Below are 26,106 nucleotides of genomic sequence, written 5' to 3'. Positions count from 1 at the left end.
GTAAAACCACATCTTCACTATTGAGAGGTAATGATGAACAATGAAATACTTTCTCATAGAAAAGTAAGTAAGCAAGCAAGCAGGCCAGTAAGGATAAGCGACAAAATAGGAAGGGTGGAACTGAATGCATAGGAGTTTCCAAGAAGAGTAAAGCATATTTTTGCATAAATTTCCAATAATACACAGTACTTCTCAGCAAACTTTGGGTGTCTTAGCTTTGGTTTTACCCCTGCACATATACAGAAAGCCACACACTTTGGTGCCAAAGCAAATAAATAAATTAAATATATATATATATATATATATATATATATATATATATATATAATTGGAGTTTATATCCAATCAAAAGTTTTGGAAGGAAGGGATGGAGGAAGGGTGAGGAGAGAGCGAGGAAGAGAAAGTTAGTTTTCCCTCTCTCTGAAGAAGCATTTTCTCTAGCATAGCGCAGAATTTATTCCGTAACATTTGTAAAGTGCCAAATCCCGTGTCACCCACTGTACGAAGGTCATGAAAGTGAGAGAAGCCAAGGTACAGAATTTCCATGAGTCGCTGACCTACAGGAGTTTACATTTTGCGGAGCATAACAGTTTCTCTTTTTGGAGTTCTCACCCAGCCACACCCCATCCCTCCGTAAAAAATTTTCAATGAGAAGCCCCTCATCTTTTCCCTAATCCTTTGCAAATATTCTTGCCTTTCGAGATCTCGTCGTCCTGAAAACTGAAATCACTGTGGGATCTCTGAATATATGGCAGTTATTTCTGATGCAGCCGAATGGCCGGCTTGATTTTCCCCGCGGTGGCGGGATGACAGTGACCAACCCCCCCCCCCCCACCCCGCGCCACGCTCCCCCCGCCCCTTCCCCTCCGCCAAAAGTTTCCAGAACTTAAAGCACAAAACGCCGCCTGAAACGTAAAGGGGCAGACAACTCCAGCGGTTTCCACCGCTCTTTACCAAGGAACCCAGGGAAGCTAAGACAACTGGGTCAGACTCGGCGACGCTGGCAGCGCAGTCCGGTGCTCAGCGAGTTGGAAATTAAGCCCACAAGCTGCAACAGCGCAAAGAAGTCAAGGACAGCCTGCAAGCCCACTGCGAGAGAACTGGTCAGCACCCATCACTGCTGGACTACAAGGACCGGCATGCATCGCGTAGCGGCGGCAAGCTCCGCTCCGGGACCCCGGCGCAACGGAGCCTGGGAAGTGAAGTCTCCAGGCGGCCCCAGTCGCGTCGCAAAGTCAGAAGGGAGGCGTTGCTAGTCCGCTCCATCAGCACGCCTGTTTCTGGACGAGCTCCGAGCCTCTTGCTCCCGCTCAGGATTTCGCGGGCGGCGGCGGGAGCAGTATGGCTTGCTTGAGTAAACTCCGGGGGGAGGAGGGAGATGGGAGTGGATGGGGAGGCGGGGTCAGCGGAAGCGGCAGGTTGCTTCCTTCTCCTCAAGCTTCCTCCCCGCCTCTCCCTGAGGGAGCGGTGGGAGGGGGAGGGAAGGGCAAAGGGAAGGTAGTGACACGTGTCAATCAACCCCCCCTCCGGGGGGCGCGCGCTCCGGGGCTCGCGCCGAGGGCTCGCGCCCCTGCCTCGTGCCTGCGCCGCTCGTATGTAAATGAGGGCGCGTGACGCGGGACGCAGATGGACAAGGGAAGAGAGAGAATGGCCGCTGCCGCCGCCGCTGCTGCCGCCGCCGCCGCCGCCGCTCAGTGCCGGAGCCCTAGGTGCGCGGCGGAGAGGAGAGGATTCCGGCGGGAACTCGACTCTTGGCGCCACCGCCTCATGCACTGTGTAGGTAAGAGAGACACGGGCCGGGGCCCCTGCTCCGCGCGGCGACGGCTGCCGCAGCCCGAGGAGTTTGTGGCTGAGGGGGTTAGTTGAATCTCCCGTTCGGGTCAGTTCAATGGGGGAGCGCGATGGGAGCGGCGGCGGCGCGGCGGCTCCGGCGCTCGCCTTTTGTCTGGGGGCTTCTCGCCCGGCGCGGTTCGCGCTCCTTTCCTTCATCAGCTCTTGCGCTCCTCAGGAACTGTTAGTTCGGACCCGCTCGCCGAGACCCCGAGGAAACCGCTCGCTCGCGCTTTCCCCGAAACTCCGCGGCGCCCCTCGCAGCCTGCCGTCCACCCTGTCGGGGGGCAGGCAGCGGCCCGGCGGGTCGGCCTCCGGGTGGAGGGGAGCCGACGGGCAGGGCCGGAGGGAGGAAGGCGGGCTGGTCCGCGCCCCCACCGGGCGCACACACACCCCCTTCTCACCGCGGGCGGCCGGGCCGGTCGATGCAGCCGAGTTCCCGGGGACTGGGACCGGGGCGACCCCCGGGCGCTCGCGGGGCGGGGGTCGCGGGTGGGCAGGCGGGGGGCTAGGGGCGGCGGGGGCGTCGCCCGAGGGGCGGGGGCACCCAACTCTGCCCTCTCGCGCTCGGCGGCGGCGGCGCTGTGTGTACCCCTTTAAGAAGGAGCTCCTCGAGCACTGACGGTTGGGATTTGAAGTTCTTCCTCCCTCTTTGGAAGTCTGGACGGATGGGGGGTGTTGCCATGGTGACAGCACCCTTTCCCCCTCCCCACCTTGCCCCCCCCCCTCCTTTTCCCCTCGCGGACGCCGGGACGGCTCGGGTCCTCTTGTACTGTCATGTGGTGGACCCTTCCCTGCACATTCACGCACATCGCCCTCCCCACCTCCCATCCCCGTTCTCTTGCAGTTCCATCTTCCCTTTCGGTGGGGTCGGAATCGTTTTGCTACAAACTTCTGGGCTCGGGGCTGTCATTCTGCGGGTTGCTCGGGGTGGCAGGAGATTATGGGAACTCCCCACCGTGCCGCGGTCGCTTTTTTGTCTGAGTGAGTGTGCGAGGAGCTGTTACCCAGCAAGCTGGTTTAGTGAGCATAAAAGGGACTATGAGGGGTATGGGATGGGGTGTGTTGTGCTTGTTTGTGTTGGAAGGGGGTGTGGGTTGGAGAGTGGGAGAAGAGTATAAAGGAAGGTTGCATTGTTTTAAGGAGTGGATGGGTAGTGATAGCAGCTTGCTCGACTGGCGATTAAATCTTGGCATTTGGAGTTGAGGAGTAGTAACCTTAGTGCCTTAAGAAAACAACTCTCTTACCTTATTTCCATCTGTTCTTGCGCCACCTCGCGCCCCTTTTCTTCCACCCCCACTCAGATTTGTTTGGTTAGTACCTGAAGATCTTTCTTGTTTTTCCCTAGTGAAAAGAAGACCGTGGTAGAATAAACTAGTGCAGCTTCAGCTTAGAAATGTGCCTGCAGAATACAGTGGATATGGGAAGATGTGCAAGAAGGAAGCTTACTCCGACTAGGAACATTTAAGTTCACTTTAAGCAATAAACTGTTTTATCCTTATAAAATATATTTTGGTCTCACTTTAGGAAACATTCTGGGAAATAGCTTTATCAAGTATTTATAAGTGATTTTAGTTCTTAGAAAAAGTTAAAAAAAAATTTTTTTAAACCCTCACGGTATTCTTTTATAAAAATGTTAAGCCAAATGTTGCTAGTGCTTCCTGAATACAAAACGGACCCATTTTTATAATTGCTTATGTAAAGATCTCTTCCAGTGACAACCTGTTTAGAAATTGTTGAGTTCATTCGGTGAGAATAAGGCAGGATGACAGCACTGAAGCACTGATTCAGGATAAAATTGTGTTAAGTTTTACCGAGGCACGCAGTGATCTGTAGATGTTTTCTGTCAGTTTTTATGTTTTGGAATACTTTGAGGTTTTCTCTTTTCTTCTTGTTGGATACATTATGTATGGCTCTGTATCACAAAAATATGTGTAGTTTTGAAAAATAGTCAAATTTTAAACATGACATTGGATTTGATGGAAAAGGGATTTATTTAGAATATCTTTCTGCCTTATCAACACACAAGTAGAACTCAATTGAAAATTGAGTTGATGTGGTATGTGTAACATGCAATCTCTATATTATATTTTTAATGTATAACTGTACTGTATTTGAAAAGACATTTTTTCCTGGGCTCTAACTATATTTGAGAATTGTTTCTCATAGTCAGTCAAGAGACCTAGTAAAACCCATCTCATCTTTTTTTTTCATTATTTTTCATAAACAATAAAACTTTTAAAATAGGATATACACTTGTTGATTGGTTTTTTCCAGTATCCTATATGTGAAGCACTTATTCATAGCGAGAATTAGGATTAAATATAGTTTGTGTCATTATTTTAAATTACCTTTTGCTATTAACGTGCTTATATTCAATACTTTGTAAATCTATTTACAAAAAAGCTCAAATCTTTTTCCTTTTTGCATGTGTGTGAATATTTATATGTATATATCTGTATTGAATATATTCAGTGCTCTTATTGCGTGAAATAATTTTCAGAAATTATACTTTCTATAATTTGGGAAAGAAAATTATCCCCAAATCCTATTTTTATGAGACAGAAATTGTAAGCAATATCCTGGGGTTATACAGCGAATTAGTATTGAGCCAGTAGTGAAGTTTTAAATCTCAATTCTTAGCCCAAGTTTTTAAACTAATCTGATTTTTTTAATAACTCATATAATATTCTAATTTCATAAGGGAAAAAGTTCATTTTAGTTGTCATGACTATTGGAAGTTAGCTAAGATGCTTAACTCTTGATATGGAAATTGATGTTTGCTTTTCTCTTTTTGTGGAACTAATGTCTTTAGGTTAGATTTGTAACTACTCTGAGATTTATTCCTGGTTTTTTTTTTTTACAATTTAATTGAAAAGTTCTACGAACTCTTATGTCCTAATTAATAGCTCTACTTACAATGTGGTGCTTTTTATAATTTTCCTATAATCCTATACAGTGCTATAATTTTGAGTATACTCAGCTAACAAATGTTTGAGTGCTTATTGGATATAGTAAATAGTATCCTAGTACTCAGTATGACATTGAGTGATAATGGTTAAAGTTTCGGGTCTTATGAAATATATAATACAATTAGTATCTGATTAGTCATTAAATTTAAAACAAAGTCAAGCATAAAAGAAATGTATTAGCATATTTTTAAATATTACCAGGTCTTATATAGTCTATTAGGATATTCAGTCTGGGAGATAGGCCTAGTTCTTTGTTTTTCTACTTTGGGCTAACTTTTAATTTTGATAAAATTTCAAATTTATAAGAAAAGTTGGAAGGCTAGTACAAGAAAAAGTAGGAAGGTAGCTATGTGTGCTTATTCACATTCACCAGTTGTATTACATTATGTTGCATTTATCATTCTTGCCTTATAGCTATTTTTTTCTGAACCATTTGAGGATAATCTAGTGATATCATTCCTCTATTCTTAAATTCTTTAGTGTGTATTTCCTAAAACCAAGGATATTATCTTATGTAACCACAGTGTAAATTATTAAAACCAGGAGATTTAAAAATGACGTAATACTATTTTCTATTTCATAATCCATGCTCAATTTTTATCTCGTTTATCTATAAGCTCCCCCTACCTCCCAGTCTTGGATCATGTATTGTATTTCCTTGAACTATCTGTTTTGTCTCTCTTGATCTGGGACACTTCCTCAGCCTTTCTTGTTTTTCTTGACCTTGACATTTTTTAAAAGTACAGGATGGTTATTTTGTGGAATGTCCCTAATATGAATTTGTCTGTTGCTTTCTCATGACTAGATTGCTTATACATATTTGGCAGGAATACCTCTCAAGAGATGTTCTTTCTTTATCAGTACATCATATCTTGAGGTTCATAATGTTGGTTTGTCCCAATGTTGGTGATGTTAGTTTTGAAAATTTGAGTAAGGTGGTATCTCCATATTTCTTCTTCAAAGTTATTATTTATCCTTTTACAATTAATAATGTAATTTGTAGGGAAGATATTTTGAGGAACAGAATATTAACATAGTCTCATCAGTATTTCACCCACAAGTTTTAACATCCATTCATGATTTTCTAACTTTGTCATTCCTTCTATAATTAGTACTTGGTAGTCTGTCATAAAGCAATCTTTCCTGTCTCCTCTATTATTTATTTATTTATCCAGTTATTTTTATCAACATGAACTCATAGATTTGGATGTTATTTAATGGTTAAATCCATTATAATCATTACTTTGATTCCCCGATTGTCTTGGATTGGTCTTTGGGAGCCTCATCAAGCTGGTTCCAGTGTTTTTTGGCAAGTCACACCTCTCACCCTCATCTCTCAAATGACTTTTTGAGCACTTCCTTCCTGCCCAAACAAGATATTCCAGGTTCATCTTGTACTTAACCTGTCCCAGCCCTGACATAAATTATTTCTCCAAAGAACCCTCCATTCTTTTTAGTGGAGAATAAATTTAGACACCAAAATCTGAACACTAGGTTTCAGGACTGTTTTTAAACCCTATTTTTTTCTCATCCAGAAGCTAATACTCTGTGTAACTGATTTGCCTAAGCTTGCAACAACAAAATAAAATGGCAAAGATCTGATTAGAATCATTCTTTAAACTCCAGTTCCTTTTGTACATACCATTGTTGTCCAGTAGAAATATAATGGGAGCCAAATATTTAATTTAAAATTTTCTAGTAACCACATTTGAAAAGCACATTTTTAAGTCACTAACCTCAAAATATTGTAACATTAATCCATACCAAATTATTAATGAGTTAGTTTACATTTTTTAATATTAAATTTTTGAAGTTAGGATTTTATACATCTAACACATCTTAATTTTGAACTAGCCACATTTCAAGTTAATAGCCACATGTGGCCAAGTGGCTACCTCATTGGACAGCACAGTTTTATAGTATAATAGCTCCAGCCAACACTTGATACTATGGTACCACTTATTTCAAATGTGTTAATATTAACCAAACCCACAACTTAATTTCTCTTTCTTCAGATCTTTTATTTGTATAGAAAATACAGCAAATAAATAGGCTCTGGAGCTAGAGTACCTGTGTTTGAAACATAGTGTTACCACTTAACAATGTGGACAAGTTACTTAACCGCTCTGTACTTTGGTTTCTTATCTGTAAATTGGAGATAATAAAGTGGTTTGAGAATTAATTATGTTGATATATGTTAATATGTGTCTACCATATAAAAACATTCCATAAATGTTAGGTATTATTATTAGTGATTTACAAGGTTATTAGCTTTGAGCTTTATGTTTTTGTCAATAGATTTTTTTTTCTGGTGGGAATGCTGATAAACTAATAAAAGGATCATGAGGCATATTAGAGGAAAAGATAGTGAGGGCTTGCATGATCTATATTCTAGGGTTATTTTGGAGTCACAGAGTCAGAGTTTTAGAATCACAGTATATCATGTGGCATAATACTGTCTTTTCATATATGGAGAGATCAAAAGAATGATGCCTTCCTACATTCTAAGGAATCTTTTGGCTTTGGAGTACCTGAATACAAGAAATTAGTTTAAATTCATTTTAATATATTTTTTAAGATTTTATTTATTTATTTGAGAGAGAGAATGAGAAGGGGGAGGGTCAGAGGGAGAAGCAGACTCCCTGCCAAGCAGGGAGCCTGATGTGGGACTAGATCCCTGGACTCCAGGATCATGACCTGAGCCGAAGGCAGTCACTTAGCCAACTGAGCCACACAGGTGCCCAGTTTAAATTCATTTAAAAAATTTGTATCATACTAGATCATCTTGAAGCTACTATGTGTCAGTACCTTCTCTTTTTTACTCTTCCTGTTAAACATATCACTGTCTTAGAGCTTTGCATACTGCATGTGTTTGTAGAGTGGACTTTCTTCCAAAATACCTGTGCCATTTATAATAGCGGTAGGGGTATCAGAGGCTAGTCTCTTCCTCTATTTTTAGCCCGTGAAGAAGTTATGGGAGCACTTTATGGAGCTGTGACTCTTTAAAGATAGGGACAGTCCAGGTAAATAAAATTCTATATAATCAACTTGACACTTCTTTCTTCTGGCTTCTTGCATTCTGCTCTTTTTTCTGTCCACTGACTTCTGCTTCATCTGTTCGTTATTGCCATGTAACTTCCAGAAGAGTAAATCTCCTTAGAAATCTGAATTTGATGGGGACTGGTATGGATGGGTCCACACAAAAACCTTGGCACTTGGCTGTACAACTATTTTTTCAAGCACTTGCTGTTGTTTTACCAGTTTAAAAAGGTGTAAATTATGGCACAAATTACATGCACAAGGCAGATGGGATCTATGATGATAATGAATAGTTGGGTGGTTAAGATGTGTATCCACATTTGTCTTTACATTTGGTCTATCAGTGGATTTCGCTTGTAAAATTTGAAATTCTGTGTACTCCTGGATTATTTTATACTTGGAAAATTAAAATTATGCCATCCTTAGAACGAAGCAGTCTATGAAACTTGTATTTTTGCAGATGTTAGATATAGACTACAAGCTGGTCTAAACATATCATAGCCTCCTGCATGGTGCTGTCTCTTCATGTCCATGCTGTTTCCTTTGGCTGGCTATCTGAGTGCATCCCTCGCTGCTTGGCTGTGCACCCTGATATGTTGTTATTATGTGTTCTCCATGTTCCCCTGACTTGTCTGACTTTCAGTTCTGGTCTTTAATTCTACCACAGTGCAGTCCTGGGAGGAGGAACAAAGGCATGTAGATTTTTGGATATGTAATTTTTTTTCTTTATTAGTAAATCCAGCCTTTCAATTATAATATTCTACATTTTTTTATGTGTGGATTTCCTATCTTTTTCTTTTTTCAATAGTATTCCTTCATATATATATATGTATATATGTATATATGTACACATGCATACATACATATATATGTGTATATATATATATCTCCAGCATTCATGTGTGATAGATAACAATTGGTTAGAGCACTAAATTCATACATTCAAAATTTGGAGGACCCATTTAACTTCATTAGACTCCATACTTAGGGCTGAATCTATCATTAAGCAATTCTTTCAGAAGTTTTTACTCCCCGCAGAAAGTAAAAGAATTTGAAACTTAATGAAGAATCACTTTTCTATATCTCATTTTATACAGTTTTCTAATGGTCGACAACAAACCTAACATGCTTATTTCATTCACTTCTTGTTTTTCTTTTTTCTTTATTTTTATTTGTTGCCAAGTTATTATTACTTTCTTTATGGTTTCTCACAGATTCAGTTTTTATAATGAAGTAAGCACGTTGGGCAGACAGATAAGATTTTAGTTTATATCTATGTGCATTGCTGGTTTTATTGTCTTTCAGTCTAGCTTATAATCTTTATTAAGTTATTATTTGGAATACCTGCTTTGGTTTTATAGTTTACAAAGCAGTAGCATCTTCCATTTGTTTTTCTTCATAAAAGTAAAACCTCATAATCATATTCAGTAGTTGATCATAGTTTACCAGACTGCTTTTTCCCCATTTGTTTGTCTAGCTTCTTCTTTACAGCCCATAGATTTTCATCTGCTTTTAATTCTCTTTTGTACACATTGCCCCAGATTCCCACTTGTTTTTTTAGTTGTATTTTCTACCATACATCCTCGGTCACTTTTAAAAATCAATTGCAACCTAGAGTCTATTCTAAGGTATTTATTGAAAAACAAATTTGAGACCTTTCTTCATTCGAATAGGCCAGTTCTTTTTACTCTTTATCATGCCTTAAGAAATCTTAACATTCCTTGGGCAGAAGAAGGGGACCCTCAAAATAATCCACTGAACTTTTATACTAAAAAGTAAGGCAGTTGGCTTTAAGTGGGAAAACGAGAAGACTGTAGTATCACCAAATCTAATGAGAGGACTGTTACAACAAGAAAGGATCCTTACATATTATTGAGATGTTAAGTACCTTCAAACAGGAAAGTATACATTGTTTTTGACACCATTTAGGTTCTAGGTGACATAACTGGTAATTTCAGCAGTGTGGTGGGGAGGGAAGCCATATTGTAATAAGCTAGAAAATAATTAAGATGTATATAAGAGGAGATAACATTTGTAGTAGACTACTAATTTGAGAAGCTGCATTTGAGGAAAAACAGATAAATGAAGCAGTAATTGGATGAACCTGGGGTCTAGGGATATTTAGGTGGGAGATAACCATTATGATGGGGATTGCTTTTTTGAATCAGTAATAATTGACAATTACTTGGTATATTATTTAATTTGACACTTGAATGCAACAAGATATTGAGACATATAAATAGAATGGGCTTGGTTTGACTCACTGAATGTGAACTATAAAAGTATCTCTTGGGGCGCCTGGATGACTCAGTTGGTTAAGCATACTTCTGCTTTTGGCTCAGGTCATGATCCCAGGGTCCTGGGATTGAGTCCCACATTGGGCTCTTTGCTCAGTGGGCAGCCTGCTTCTCCCCCTCCCTCTGCCTGCTACTCCCCCTGCTTGTGCGCACACACACACACACACTCTCTCTCTCTGGTGTGTGTATGTATCAAATAAATAAATAAAATCTTTTTAAAAAAATCAGGATTTTTTTTCTTCAAAAAATACTTTCCTAATTAAGTTCATCACTAAAATACATGCAGAATTAGTGTGTTACACAATTTAAAGGAATCATTTTTTTCTCCAATTAATTTACTTCTGTCAGTTAATCCTCAAATAACATGAGTCCTGCTGTGTGTGCCAGTTAATGGGGTGTAATTCTATGTTTCTTCCTTACTGGGTTCTGAACTGAAAATAGATTTAGGAATCAGAGATTAAAATATTAACTTTTTAAATGGTAGGTTATACAGAAGAACGTGGCTTGGAATTGAGGCCAAATCTCAGATTTTTTTTACTCCCTGTCCCCCTTAATTGAATTTACCACCTTATCAAAGATAGAGCAGCCAGCAGGAGGCTCTGTGCCTGATAGAGCTTGGTGAATTTACCATGTGATTTGCTTATTGGTAGGTATGACCATGTAGGCAGAGTGAGACTTAGGCTTGGCCATGCATGAAAATGACCTTTAAAACATTAATTCATCCCATTAGGAACAACTATCAGGATGTTGCCAATATTAGTCATTCCTCTTTCCTTTGGGAGGACTGAATAAAGGGTAGAGAAAAGGGCAGAAGCCTCTTTCAAAATACTTCCCCTAAGAATGTGAAAATTGTTGGGAGAGGTGGGGACTGTGGGTGGGTAAAAAGCTTATTGTATATACTAGGAATAAGGCTTAGATTTTGCTTTTATTAAAGCACTCACAGTTATCAGGGATATTAAGTATTAAAGTTTGTGTAATGTAATGGAAAGAGAGAAGCAGAAACAATTTTGATTCAAAGTGATGAGGCTTCCAAAGATTGAGTGAAAGCAGAAGTTGGCAAACTTTTTTTTTTTTTAAATATTCCTTATGCTGTACTTTTCATCTCCTGACTTACTTGTCTTATAACTAGAAGTTTATACTTCTTAATCCCCTTTATCTATTTTGCCCATCCTTGCACCCACCTCCCCTCTGGCAATAACCAGTTCCCTGTATTGAAGGGTCTGGGTGTTGTTTTGTTTTTTAGATACCTCATATAAGTGAAATCATGTGGTACTTGTCTTTCTCTGTCTGACTTATTTCATCTAGCATAATACCCTCTCGCTCATCACTGTTGCTGCAAATGGCAAGATCTCATTTTTGTTTTATGACAGAGTAATATTCTTTTGTGTGTGTGTGTGTGTGTGTCTGTGTGTGTGTGTGTGTATGTATCATGTCTTTATCCATCCATCAATGGATGTATTGATTGGCTGTAGTAAATAATGCTGCAATAAAAATATGGGTGCATATATCTTTTTGAATTAGTGTTTTTGTTTTCTTTGGGTAAATACCCAGTAGTAGAATTACTGGATCATATGGTGTTTCTATTTTTAGTTTTTTGAGGAACCTCCATATCGTTTTCCACAGTGGCTGGACTTTGTTACATTTCTACCAGTAGTGCATAAGCATTCCCTTACTCCACATCCTTTCCAGCACTTGTTATTTCTTGTCATTTTGATGTTAGCCATTCTTACTGGTGCGAGGTAATAACTCATTGTGGTTTGATTTGCATTCCCCTGATGATTAGTGATGTTAAACATATTTTCTTGTGTCTGTTGGCCATCTGTATGTCTTCTTTGGAAAAATGTTTATTCAGCCCATTTTTTGAATTGTTTTTGTGTGTGTGTGTGTGTGTGTGTGTTGAGTTGTATATGTTCTTTATATATTTTGGATTTTAACCCTTTATCAGATATATCATTTGCAAATATCTTCTCCCATTCAGTAGGTTGGCTTTTTGTTTTGTTGATGTGGTTTTCTGTGCTGTACAAAAGCTTTTTTGTAAAGTGCTGGATAGTAAATTTGGTCTCTGTTGCAGCTATTCAACTTTACTGTTAAAGTGCAAAAGCAATATATAAATGAATGGCCATGGCTGTATTCCAGTAAAAAGTTATTTACAAAAATAGCCAGATGTGGCCTACAGATTATAGTTCGCTGATCCCTATGTTAAATGATCTAGTGGGAGAGTAGGTCAGAGGCAACAGGCAGAAGGATAGTGTAAACAAAAGTATAGAAGTCTAAATAATGATATATTCTGAAAATATTCAGCATTCTAGTGTCATTGGAGTATAAGGTGGGAGTAGGGGGGAGGACTGGAAGTATAAATTACGTCCTCTATAAGGAAGAAATTATTAGTCTTAAAGTTTTGTTTTTTTTTTAACGGGTAATAAGCATGATCAGATAAGTTGGCTTATGTTCATTTTAAACATCTGCTGTTGGTTCAGGTTTGAGGGGGTTTTTTTTGGTCTGTAATAGTTTTAAGAAGCTCAAATTGAAGCTGCCCTTTTAAATCAAAACTGGAAAAACGGGCAATCTCCACATCAATATATTAATGAAGATGTTGGATTGCTGAAGTATTTGCAAATGGCACCCTTCTTTTCTGCCTGGGCTCTGAAGAACTTGAAAAATAAGGAAAAGGTTGGGAGCCAAAAAATCACTTCTTCTACTGATCAGACAAGGTTAAAGGAACAGCTTGGTGGGAGAGTCACATCATCTGCCACTGGCCAACTTACCCAACCAATCCTAGGCATACTAGGGAAGCAGAGCAAAATATGAGTTCTCTGCAGGTATGTTTTCCCAATAGCTCACTCCCAAGGGGAAAGGAAGCAGAACTGAACTCTGTCTACTCAGTTGTTCTTTACAAAATCACCAATCAGATCATGCAGTTGGTTCACTTCCCTAGGGGTGAAGAGATGCTCATATTGTGCTTGTGAAGCACCTTTCCTCATAGAAATGGGGAGCAAGGAAAAGTTGTTATTCCTCACCAGGCTACTTTTTTGCAGAGTTGTATCTGTAGATAAGTTCAGCTGTTATTATACTGAAAAGTCAAACTTACATATTCTGGATATTTAAAAAAATATTTAATTCTAGTGTTTGAAATAACCATATTTCTTAAACTCTTCTTTAATGAACTAGATTTTCTACAGACCTGTGCAAAATAATTGAATAAAGTCCATGTTTGGTGAGAAAAGAAAGATAATACTAACTTCTTTATCAAGTGACTTTTTAAATTTAGAAAGAATAGAGCACTATTTTTTTAGGTGAGAAAAGCAGATACTTTGATAAATTATGCTTTTAATCAGCTCTGATTATGGGTGCTTATGCAGTTTATTCACTGGTATCTCTTTCTTTAAAATGTTGTCAATTCTTCCTTATCCTCTTTCTCTTCTCTTTCTGAACAAGTCAGTACCAAAACCATCAGGTGGAACAAAGCAAGGGTAAGTGTCTACACTGAATGGTGTATGTGGGGGGAGAGAGCCACCTCTTCTCAGAGGAGTGGAATGTCAGAGCCTGATGGGGATAAGGAGGGTCCCCATGTAGGTTGATGGAGTTTCAAGAGGTGAAGAGTATTCTGCCTATAAGGGCATGCTGGTGCAAGTTGTCAGAGTCCCAGCAGGGTATCTGTGAAGCATAGTAGACCTGATATGAGGGAGGATTGGCTGTTCTAGTAAGGAGTGTTCAGACCTGAACAGGGTAGGAAGATAAAGAGGGCATCTGCTTGGAGAAAGGGTAGGAAAGAAAAGCATCCATGTAGGGGGTAACCTGGTGTCGATGTATTGAGGCTCAGTTGGATGAGGAGGAAGTTGATGCGTGGAAACATCCCAGTGTAAGATGTCAGAGTCTGAGGGTGGGGAGAGGAAGGCATCCCATGGAGGGTCACCTCAGCATAGGTAGGATGTTAGAGCCTGAGCAGCAGGAGGAGGATATTCTTGTAGGAGGGGTGCCAGGCATGAGAAATAGGGGCCTGAACAAAGTGAGTAAGTTGTATACATGAGGGAGGTGTGGGGGTATTAGTGCAGAGAAGGGTGAGGAAAGTATCCCTGTAGGGAAGGGGAGACAGCCACACATCGGTTAAATACAGGGAGACTGGTCAAAAAAATAAATATTAAAGGTAATCGGAGCCAGGCCTCTCACTGTTGAGAGGGGAGTTTCAAATGTGGAATTGGGGAAAACTAGAATGCTCTCTGTAGTGTTGGACTGGAAATGAGATATTGGTGTGAATTCATGGTTTTCATTATGTATAGATTAGAAATATAGAAGTTAATGTGTGTGTATGTATACATACTTATGCCCTATACTGTTCACTGAGGAGGGGCCCTAGTAGCAGTGACAGTCCAGTAACATTGTACATAATGTGTCATTATTAATTTCCTGATTTTAATAGTTGTATTACTAAAAGAATGCTTTGTAGGAATTACTTGTTAAAAGGATTCAAGGGTGGAGGAACATGATATAGGCCATTTACTCTCAAATAGCTGGAAAAATGATAATTTGTATCATACTTAAAACATTTTATATAAACTTAAAAATTGTTACAGGAGCACCTACATGGCTCAGTCAGTTAAGTGTCTGACTTTTCCATCTCTTTTGAACTTTTCCAAAGAATGGTGAATGATCAGATAGAAGAGTTCTGGGATCAAGCCCTGCATCAGGCTCCCCGTTCAGTGGGGAGTCTGCTTATCCCTTTGCCTCTCCCTCTGTTCTCTCTCTCTCTCTCTCTCAAATAAATAAATAAATTTTTAAAAATAAATACATATGTTATAAAGTAAAAATATTTAAAAGCAGTGTTGAGTCAAAATATTGCATTCTCTTGAATTAATCATTTTCAGGCCTTAAAAACACACAGTAGTATATAAATTGTAGGTTTTTCAACACTTTTGAAATAATGATAGCTAATATCTTTGAGTGCTTACCATGTATCGTACACTATGTGTATGTGTATTAATCACATTCAGTTTTCAGATGTGAAATAATACATTTTTTGTTTTCATTTTACTGATTAGAAAACTGAGGCTTAGAGAAACTGCCCAAGACTTTCCATAGAGGAAGGTCTTGTGAAGGTAGAATTCACATCCAGGTCTTTACTACTCTCTTGGTCAAACCTGGTTAAAAAATTAACAAGTCTGATCCTTCCTAATCAGATAGTTATGTCTAAAGCTTTAATAAAATAGTACTGTTCTCTGTTTCATTTCAGAACCCTGAGTTTGAAGAGTACGTAAAAGAGTTTTAGATTTAGACCACCTCAGTGCTTGGTTCTTGGTAAGAAATAAGAGAGAATAGGGTCTTCTGTTATTTAAAAATGCATATCTGAGTTAAGGATTCTATTTAGGTAGATTAATCAGAAATAATATACCCAGATTTCTTTCTTGGTCACTATTAGAAATAGTGGGTGGTAAGAGCATGGAGTTAGTGGGGCAAGGATTTTTGCCAGCACAGATTGTCAGTATTTTTAGTCTGAATATAAAGTTGCTCTCTATCCCAATTCCAAGAATGATGGCCATCTTCTGTCCATCTCTTCTGAATTTTTCCAAAGAATGGTAAATGATCAAATAGAGGGTAGCTAATGACAATTTATTATTTCATTTTAACTCCCTGTTTCTTCTGTTTCCCGATACCCATCTAGAGTCTAGGAAAATAGTGCCTGGTAAAATTTTTTTTAACACACCAGCATTAATGATCAGCCTAATCATACCTATCTTTTCTCCTTTGCCTTATTATTTGACCTTTTAATATTTCCATTCTGGCATCAGTATAACTTATAAATGGCTTAGAATATCCCTGTGAGTATACATTAGCTTACTTATCTAACTGATCCTACTACGTTATCTTCACTCTTCTCATCAGTCTGAACCCACAGATCCTTTCATCCTTGTTACAGAGTTTTTGCTGACCTCTCATTCTTTAGACCCATTCCAAAATTGCCCCTTTATTTTAAATCAGAAATAATAGGATTTTCAGTGTTGAAGGAAGCGCAGTTATCTGCTCTGATTTGTTGTGCATCTCTTCCTCATAGTTTTTTTCACTAAGTATTTACAGGGTCAGGCATTGTGTTAGGGAACTTAAATGCATTAGATTATTTTCCTGAAGCATGGTCTTGTAGATTACACAAGGTTTTCTTACTATAGTAAGTGCTGTAAAAGAAGCATATACAGTTATGATACAAAGGAGGATAGTGATCAGGTTTCCTTGTATAGGTCCAACCTTGTATGGTCGGTCATAGGATGATTGTGGGATATGGAAAAGAGAGAAAATGAGTCACAAAGAAACCTTTAAGTGGAATATAATAGTAATTATTGTTATTTTTAATTCTCTTACTTTGGATTAGGCATTAAATGCTTACACTTGTGTTCATTTGATTTTCACAATAGTTATATAAGTAGGAACTATTTTTATCATCCCCATTAAATAACTCACAGGTAATAGAAAACCATTGATGGGTTTGTTTGGGTTTTTTTAAGACTTTATTTATTTATTTGTCAGAGATCACAAGTAGGCAGAGAGTGGGGGCGGAGGTGGGGGGCAGGGAAGCAGGCTCTCAGCAGGGAGAGCAGAGAGCCCAATGGATGCGGGGCTGGATCCCAGGACCCTGAGATCATGACCTGAGCCAAAGTGAGGCTTAACCCACTGAACCACTCAGCTCCCCCCACCCTCTGCGCATTGATGGATTTTAAGCACAGGAGTGACATAGTTTCGTTTGTGGTTTTATAATGTTATTCTGCCAGTAGAGTAATAGGGGAATATGACATGCAAATCAACCAGGGGGGTGTCAAGATAGCGCAACTAAGAAATTACGAGGATCTGAAATAAGAGTAGTAGTAATGGAAAAGAAAGAAAAACTCAAAAGATATGATGCATTAGAATTAACAGATTTTAAGGGGTTTTTTTGTTTGTCTGTTTTAAAGATTTTATTTATTTGACAGAGATCACAAGTAGGAAGAGAGGCAGGCAAAGAGAGAGGGGGAAGCAGGCTCCCTGCTGAGCAGAGAGCCCGATGTGGGGTTCGATCCCATGACCTGAGCCGAAAGCAGAAGCTTTAACCCACTGAGCCACCCAGGCGCCCCCAGATTTTAGGTATTGACGAACTATGGGCACACAGAAAAAGGGGGAAGAATAGAGAAAATTATTTTTAGGCTTCTTTTAGAAGGCCTAGTTGGGTTGTGAGACAGTTATCCAGAATAGGATATAGAGCAGCATATTTTTCATATTTCATAGTTCAAATGTTCCTACTTCTGCAGGAATGATGTGGTGCCTGTGCATTTGTGTTTTCTTAACGTTTGAAGGCCGAGGGGTGACTTTAGAACTTGATTATTATTGTGTGTGTGGTTTGTTTTTTCCCTCCCAGATTTGATTCCTCATTATCTGTCAGGAAAATTTAGCCTAGATAGACTGAGTAATTTTATGTTGTAATTGTATGTTGTTATAATAATTTTATAATAATACAAAAATAATTTAATAATAAACATAAGTAATTTGGAAAGACTGTCTCAGCTCAGTTTTCCCTAATTTTGTTGAAGTTGCTAGAGAGTAACATGGTTCATTGTAGGTTTTAGAACTGCATAGCTTTGACATACAGTGATTCCATCTTTTAAACAAAATCCTAAACACTTCCTTTACCTTCATTTTGTCCATGTCCTCACAGTTACTAACCTATCTCATTTTTTATTTTTTTGAGCTTTCTTCACTTACTTGTATGTCTTTAAGATATCCTAAATATAGCATATCTAAAACTGAACTCTTTCTTTTCAGGATTTATTTATGAGGGCAAGAGAGAGAAAGAGAAAGAGAGAGCTCGAGCAAACATGCAGAAGCAGAGGGAAAGGAAGAGAGAACCTTAAGCAGACTCCCTGCCTAGTGCAGTTTCCAGTGCAGGGCTGGATCCCACAACCCTGAGATCATGATCTGAGCCAAAATCAACAGTCAGACACTCAACAGACTAAGCCACCCAGGCGCCCATAAAACTGAGCTCTTGATTTCCCTCTCTTTTTGTTTTTTTCTCCAAAAATAATTTTAGTATCCGTGAGAGTTGTAAGGTGGCAGAAACCATGGGAGTACAAAAATTGGCTTGAGAGCCAAATTGGGAATAGTTTTTTTTTTTTTTTAAGTAATTGTTCTAAAGAATTAGCCCTTATTCTGATATTTGAGATTCAATTGACATTATTTTTGGAAGGTCATAGGAATGCCACTTTTCTACATTCCATTCAATGAATATACTGTTACAGTTCTCTGTTTTAGACCAACCCTATGCAAACCATGATTACTCTTTGGAGAAACCAAAAGTAGCCTTCCCAGGAGAATATTTGAAAATTTGGGCATTTTATAAAATTTTTATAAATTTTTTAATATTTTATAAAAATCATTCTGGGAAATTTTAAGTATGTACAAAAGTAGAAGAGAGCATGATGAATTTCCATATTCCTGTGATCTAGCTTTAACAATATTACAAATTCTGGCCCAATTTTTAATATTGCAGACTCCACGTTGAATGCAGAGCCCTACATGGAGCTTGTTCCTACAAGCATGAGATCGCACCCGAGTTGAAAGAAGAGTCAGATGCTTAACCAACTGTGCCACCCAGGCGCCCCTAATATTAAAATTTTTAATCAGAACAAAGCATTTTATACATTGGTTGATGGATGCTGTAATCCTTTTTTTTTTTTTTTTTTTAAAGATTTTATTTATTTGAAAGAGAGAGAGAGAATGAGGTGGGGGGGGGGGGAGAGGGAGAAGCAGACTCCCACTGGAGCAGGGACCCGAGACGGGGCTTGATCCCAGGACCCTGGGATCATGACCTGAGCTGAAGGCAGATGCTTAAAGAACAGAGCCATCCAGGTGCCACCATTTCTTATTCTAATATGAATAAACCGGGCTTACACTTTTTGTTGCAAGTAATTGTGGATTTATGTAAGAGTTGTGGAAAATACGATGTATGTAACATCTTATTTGCTTTTAGGCTTAATAATAAACTATATTTGGTTGTATATGCCTTAGTTATGAGCCAAAAAAAATTGAGTTTAGAACCCAGAAGATTACTTTTTCCCTTTTTCTTGATTTTTCTTTCTCTCATACTTTTTCTCTCTTACCCTTTTTCTCTCTTCCTCCAATCTTTATCCTCTGTGTTTTGAATAACTCTAAGACCAGTAAGAAACCATTGCTGCTTATGTCTTGGATCTGTCTGACATTTTCTATTCCTCAAACATAACAAAGAAGGTACTGCTTATTAATAGACTCATTGAATATGCTGAAGAGCAGTTCATTGTTTTTTAATCTTGTAGAGCCACTGAATTGACAGTGATGTAACTAATGTGTCAGAATCCCTCAGAGCACTCATCTTACTTGGTTGTTGTTGAAATAACAATAACTTAATAAATTGCTTTCACATTAGTGTTAATAATATATGTCAGCACTTGTGATAATTTGGTACTTATGTCTTGAGTGTTTGTTAAAAGAACCACAGCAAATTAATTTATGGCTTAGAAAATCTGGACTTTATGAGATATAGATGGAGATAAAGATGAGCTTTATATGTAGCTTTATATAGATATATAGAGATACTCACCTTTGTGTATAATTTGTCGTTAGTAGTAATAATTGTGATGATTACAGGAGACTTAAAAAATGTGTTTTTAGTTTAATTTTAATGAACAGGATGTTCTGTTGCTATTTGTGTAAGTTACAATTTTATAAAAGATATTAAATGGAGATTTTTTTAGTAAATTGTAAATTTAGAGTACCTTTTATTCTAGATGTCACTTAACTGTGCTGTACAAATTGTTACATACTGTTTCTCAAATCAGTGATTTTTTTTTTCCTTCTTCCTTTCTGCGTAGTGGACCTCTCTGATATTTGTTGACAGTCTCTTTCTTCTTGATGTCTTTTTTTTTTTTTTAAGTTTCATATCTTCTTTCTATGCATAATTTTCTTAAACTCAAATGTGATCGCATGATTCTCTGTGTAAAAAGCTTCATTGGTTTCCTGCCAACCTTAGGATAAAGTCTAAATTCATAACACGGTTTGGGGAAGTCCAGCGTAACCTGCTGCCTCTATACCACCTTACCCTTTTTGTCATTCTACCTTGGGCACTACCATCAATCAGCTGCATTAGTAGCTCAGTAATAGTAGTATAGAAATAATGTCAGCTAACATTTATTGAACACCTATTAATACTTATACCAGATATGTGCTTTATATGTATTCTATCCCTTAATCCTTGTAATAACTTTGAGTATAGGTATGGTAGTTAGCATTTTACAGAGGAGTCACACTGAACTACTTTGGGGTTCTCAGACACTGTACCTCTGGGCTTTTGCATATTTATTTTCTCCTTTTGAATTACCAATAGCTGCTATTCACTGCTTTTTACAAACTTTTTAAAAAGGGTAACTGCAGGGGTGCCTGGGTGCTCGGTGGGTTAGGGCCTCTGCTTTCTGCTCGGGTTATGATCCCAGGGTCCTGGAATTGAGCCCCCCCCCCAATCAGCCTCAGCAGGGAGTCTGCTTCCTTCTCTTTATCTCTCTCTGCCTGCCTCTCTGCCTACTTGTGATCTCTGTCTGTCAAATAAATAAATAAAATCTTTTTAAAAAAAGAATTATAACTGCATAGAAAAAAGTATTTGTACTTTAAACTTCAGTGGACAAACTGAACATATTCGTGCATCCACCACCAGATCAAGAAATAGAACCCCTCCCGAAGAAGTCTCCTCATATCTTCTCCCTATCACTAATCTCACCTTCCTTCTAAAATGTCGATAATTTTCTGACAACACCATGGATTATTTTTGGCTGTTACTGGGGAACTGTGTAAATGGAATTGTATAGCACTTATTCTTGTGTGTAGCTTCTTAAACTCAACATTATATCTGTAAGATTCATTCATGTAGTTGCCTTCAGATACAGTTCATTCCTTTTCATTGCTCTGTAATATCTTGATACATAAGTATGTATGTATGTATCACCTTTTTTCTATATTGAAGGATAATTTAGTTATTTCCAGTTTACATTATTGCCAACCATACAGTTAACATTCTTATAATTATACATTTTTTAAAAAAAAGATTTCACTTATTTATTTGAGAGACAGTGATAGAGCATGAGCAGGGAGGAGGGTCAGAGGGTGACGGAGAAGCAGACTCCCTGCTGAGCAGGGAGCCTGATGCAGGGCTCAATCCCTGGACCCCAGGATTATGACCTGAGCCAAAGGCAGTCACTCAACCAACTGAGCCACCTAAGTGTTCCACATTACACATTTTTAATTTTGGTTCAACTCTTGGATTATTTTTCTACCACATTTTAGCTGACTAGATTTCACTTTCCCTAAGAAGGCTTTCTTAGCCTCTCCAAGTTCGGATTTGGTACCCTTTTCTGTGCACTAATAACACTCTCACCTTCCTCTATCATAAACATTTATATATGTTCCACCATATTCAAAGTATGTGTGTGTGTGCACTCAAAGTGTGTGTGTGTTTCATGCAAAAGAAAAACCGTGTTTTCTCTTTCCTTGTCTTTTTGTCACTCACTGAGTACGTAAATAATAATTGAGTGAATGAGTTTTTTCAGTATATTCACCCTTCCATTGCTTAAAAAAAATAAATAAATAAACATAAATCTAATGGAAATTGAATAATTTAGTTAACACTTTCTGCCATTTATTCTCTTTAGATATGTAGTTACTTTAAAATAATAAAGTTATGTTAAAATTTGTAATTTGTCAGGCATCGGTGCTGTCCCTTTTGTACTTTTTTCCTACCATACAGCAATTCGTATAAAGTATTTTTGGAAAATGTTTTGTTTTGTTTTTTTACCACTCATTGCATATTTAATAACCCCATTCGTAGCAAGTGATGTTATTTGTCCTTTGAGAGTGGTCTTGAGTTTTGTAAATAGCCGGAAGACATTGGAGCCCAGATGAGTCTTTTATGAATGATAACCTGGATCAAAAGTGAGTTAAGATTTCAAGGAATATAATATTGACTCTTTTCTCCTGTCTCCTTCCCCTTATGGGCTTAAAAACCTATCTCTTTTTACAGAATTAAGTCACTAAATTCAAGTAGAGTTAAGCCGCTGAGATAAGCTGGAGTTTATAGTATATTTTGCTTTTGAGTTTCTTGTCACTTAACTGGTTTCTTTTGCACATTACTTATGTTATACTTGAGTATCATTTATTTGTAAGAGTTTTTGCTTTTCATCTTGAATTTATCTTCGCTGATATTAAAATGGATGTTTTTGCTTTAACCACCATGCTCATTACTAACACTCATTTCTCCCCTCCCCTAATTAAATAATAATAGTATACCTTTAACTATTTTATTTCTCCCATTTCTGTTAGACTTCAGTTCTCTAGCTTGTTTATCGCACACATTTTATGTAATATTTATTGATCTTGTTTGTTGTTTTGCCTTTCTTCCCCACTAAACTCTGACTTTAAGTCAAGTGTTTATTAAGGGTTTAACAAAAATGTTTTTGGAAAAAATGAAGACTGTCACCTGTTTCAGTCTTCTCTAACATACTGTCATTTGCCACAAGTTTGTTTTTATATTAGTCACTTTATTATTTTAAACTTCTTCTTTTTATTGAAATACTATTAAGTATAGATGGTCTTTATCTCCCTGACAGCTCTCCTCTGTCACCCATGAAATTCAGCTACCTTATTATTATTTTTTTAAATGGGGCTTGAACTCATGACCCTGAGCTCAAGATCTGAGCTGAGATTAAAAGCCAGATGCTTAACCATTTGAGCCACCCAAGTGCCCCCCAACTAGACTTTCTTCTACTCCTCCTCCTCCTCCTCCTCCTCCTTCTTCTTCTTCTTCTTCTTCTCCTTCCTTCCTTCCTTCCTTCCTTTCTTATTAAATATTTTATTTACTTATTTGATAGAGGGAGAGAGAGCATAAGCAGGGAGAACATCAGAGGGAAAGGGAGAAGCAGACTGCCTGCTGAGCAGAGAGCCCAGTGCAGGATTCAACCAGGACTCTGGGATCATAACCTGAGTCGAAAGCAGATGCTTAACCAACTAAGTCATCCAGGTGCCCCTCAACTACATTTTATTAGACAAATCACTGTGACAGATCTCGGGGATAATACAACAAAGGCAATAATGTTGTTCCTATTGTCAAGGAGCTAAACATGAAATGTCTCAAATTGGGTTGTGAACATATTTGGAGAAGGTGGTGCTGATAACAATAAATTCTGACAAATAAGATTGGAAAAGACTTTGTGATATCATTTAGACAGTGCTTATATACCAACTCTATGTATTTTACACATGAACAAGCTGCTGCTTAATATGGATACTCAGCTAGCTGTAAAGCTGAAAGAAAGTATTTTAGGTTAGTTTGGAAGACAGGATACTTGACAGGTGAACAAAAATTATGGGGGGATGGGGATTTCAGATGTGTAAGCATAGTAAGTTGTTTCATGTAGGTGACATGTAATTTAATTATGATACATAAAATGAGGTAGACGAATATGCAGAGGTTAGTTCAGAGAAGGCCATGTATGCTATTTTAGAACATCTATAATTCATCCTGTAAGGAATAGGGACCAAAGAGTTTTAAGTAGAGTTAATAAAGCCTTTTACTCATTTAAATGGTGGAAGTTGATTAGAATAATGACCCTGATATCTGTTATAGGAGCCTTAGTAACAGAGAGTTACTCCAGCAGACTTCACATTTTCTGTGTTGGTGAGAATAATGTTTAATAGAGGTGCATCTTTAAGATAACAAAGTTTCACTCTTTGGAATTATAAAATTTTTTTTCAATTTGTGAACTCTCTCGGGCTTCCAGAAAATTTATGGAGTATACTATTATGTATATCCAAGTACCCTCCATCTTAAATAAAACATGACAGATGAAATTGAAATTCTCATCTATCATTTGCCTGTCCCATTCCTTTTCCCTCATCCTGGATGTATGTATTTTTCTCTTGCTGCTTTTTTAAAGCATTCATAGTCTGCCTTCTATAAAAGATTTCAAAGTGAGAGTCATATATACTTTATGTACTAAGGTATCTTTTGTAAAAGTTGTACATTGAATTTTTCTGTTCTGGATTATTTTAAATGTTCCACAAACCTTCTTATTTAAATTATTATAAATTTCTTCCTAGAGCACATTATTACACCATATTTTATGTTTTCATTTGTAAATAAATCTAGTTTCACCTATTAGTCTTGTTTAAAATCAGACATCGGTGCTATAAATTATGAATATTCTAGCATTTGAACTCTATAAAAATAATTTACAAACTTAGTAAAAGATAAGGGGAAATAACGTGGACACAGAATGGTCAGAATGTATTTCCTGGGTTTGTCCATATATACTAAAGTAAGGGTAAAGTCTATTTCAGATACCTGTGTGTTTTTCTAGTTTGTCAATAGTGTTTAGCTTTTGTTTATTGCTTTACATTTCACTAAAAATTCTGTACGGATTGACTCTGTACTTGGAATAAATGAATTTTATTAAATGTTTGATTACAATAAGTAAATCTTCAGCATATGAAGTGTTGATAATATTCCAAGTCTTACAGAAGAAAGATTACTGATTTGGGTAAGTTAGGTCATTTTTGCAAGTTCATTTAGCTGATACGATGGGAAATCTGGGACTCCAACCTGGATCTCGACTCCATATCCATTATCATCCTATATGTATGAGAGGGCAAAACAGACTCAGGTATAAAAGTCAGGGAATGCCAGTAGTTTCAATGAGAGGATGAGATCAGTTTCCCCAGCAATGACTAAAAAGCATTTAAATTCAGTGAAATAATTATTGTAGTATCAGATCAAATGTGTTTAAGCCTTGTACAGTGTAACCATTTATTTTGTACATGTGCTTATTGCTTGGTAATTCTTTATGACTAGTTTGATTTACACGTGTGTAAATGTAAATCAGAGAAAGAGGTGGATAATTAAGATAGTCTTTGGGTTTTTCTCTTTTAGTGTATATTCAGACGTAATTGACCCAGTTTTCCTAACCCTGAGTTTTGAACCAGCCCTGGCACTATTGACATTTTGGGCTGGACAATTCCTGTTCTGGAGTTTTGTCCTGTGCATTATAGGATATTTAGCATATTTATTGTAGGATATGTGATTTTAGTAGATACCAGTAGTTCCAATTATATGCTCATGTTTGGAAATTGGAGAAGACTTCAAGACCTTGTAATAGAGGCATGTTTATTAATAGAGGCACCACAATCCTTAAGTTATAGTAGAAAATATACTTGACATATGCTTGTAGAAAGAACAGAACAGTTAGACACAGGTTAAGAAAGAGGCAGTGGTGGGGCGCCTGGGTGGCTCAGTTGGTTAAAGCTTCTGCCTTCGGCTCAGGTCATGCATGATCTCAGGGTCCTGGGATTGAGCCCCGCGTCAGTCTCTCTGCTCAGCAGGGAGCCTGCTTCCTCCTCTCTCTCTCTCTGCCTGCCTCTCTACCTACTTATGATCTGTCTGTCAAATAAATAAATAATTTTTAAAAAGGCAGTGGTTACATTGAAACTAGTGTCTTAGGTTCTAAGAAATAGAAAAAACTAAGCAAGACATAAATATGAGTATTCTTAGAACAAGATAGGATATAAATAAATAAATGGCTGAATTTCAGAAAGAAACAATATGAAGAAAGGTAATGATTAAGAACAGGTATTTTTTTTTAAAGATTTTATTTATTTATTTGACAGAGATCACAAGTAGGCAGAGGCAGGCAGAGAGAGAGAGGAAGGGAAGTAGGCTCCCTGCCGAGCAGAGAGCCCGACTCAGGGCTCCATCCCAGGACCCCAGGATCATGACCTAAGCAGAAGGCAGAGGTTTTAACCCACTGAGCCACCCAGGTGCCCCAAGAACAGGTAGTTTTTAACTTACAGTTGGGCTGTGTTCTAAAAGTTCTTTTGAAAATAAATGTCTTTGGTCTCAGGGTTCAATTTTTTCCTCAAGCATTTATTCAACAAGTATTTAA

At 38.0% G+C, this 26,106-nt stretch overlaps 1 protein-coding gene across 15 annotated transcripts in view; it reads left to right on the top strand.

The window, feature by feature from the left end:
* The first annotated feature begins 897 nt into the window (after positions 1 to 897).
* LCORL (ligand dependent nuclear receptor corepressor like) overlaps positions 898 to 26,106 on the top strand; it is a 161,288-nt gene continuing 136,079 nt past the window's right edge. For 4 of the 15 annotated variants that reach the window (XM_032333957.1, XM_032333953.1, XM_032333952.1 and 1 more), the window contains exon 1: positions 1,407 to 1,780. In XM_032333957.1, the coding sequence (XP_032189848.1) occupies positions 1,627 to 1,780 (154 nt within the window). In that variant the 5' untranslated portion in view covers positions 1,407 to 1,626. Of the gene's footprint in view, positions 1,340 to 1,385; positions 1,781 to 26,106 lie in introns of those variants that run through there. The other 11 variants (XM_032333942.1, XM_032333940.1, XM_032333941.1 and 8 more) reach the window with 8 other exon arrangements.

Source organism: Mustela erminea, chromosome 2 (genome assembly GCF_009829155.1).
Source record: "Mustela erminea isolate mMusErm1 chromosome 2, mMusErm1.Pri, whole genome shotgun sequence".
Classification (NCBI taxonomy): domain Eukaryota; kingdom Metazoa; phylum Chordata; class Mammalia; order Carnivora; family Mustelidae; genus Mustela; species Mustela erminea.
Note: the sequence above shows the minus strand (reverse complement) of the source record. Positions and strands in the feature narration are given on the sequence as shown.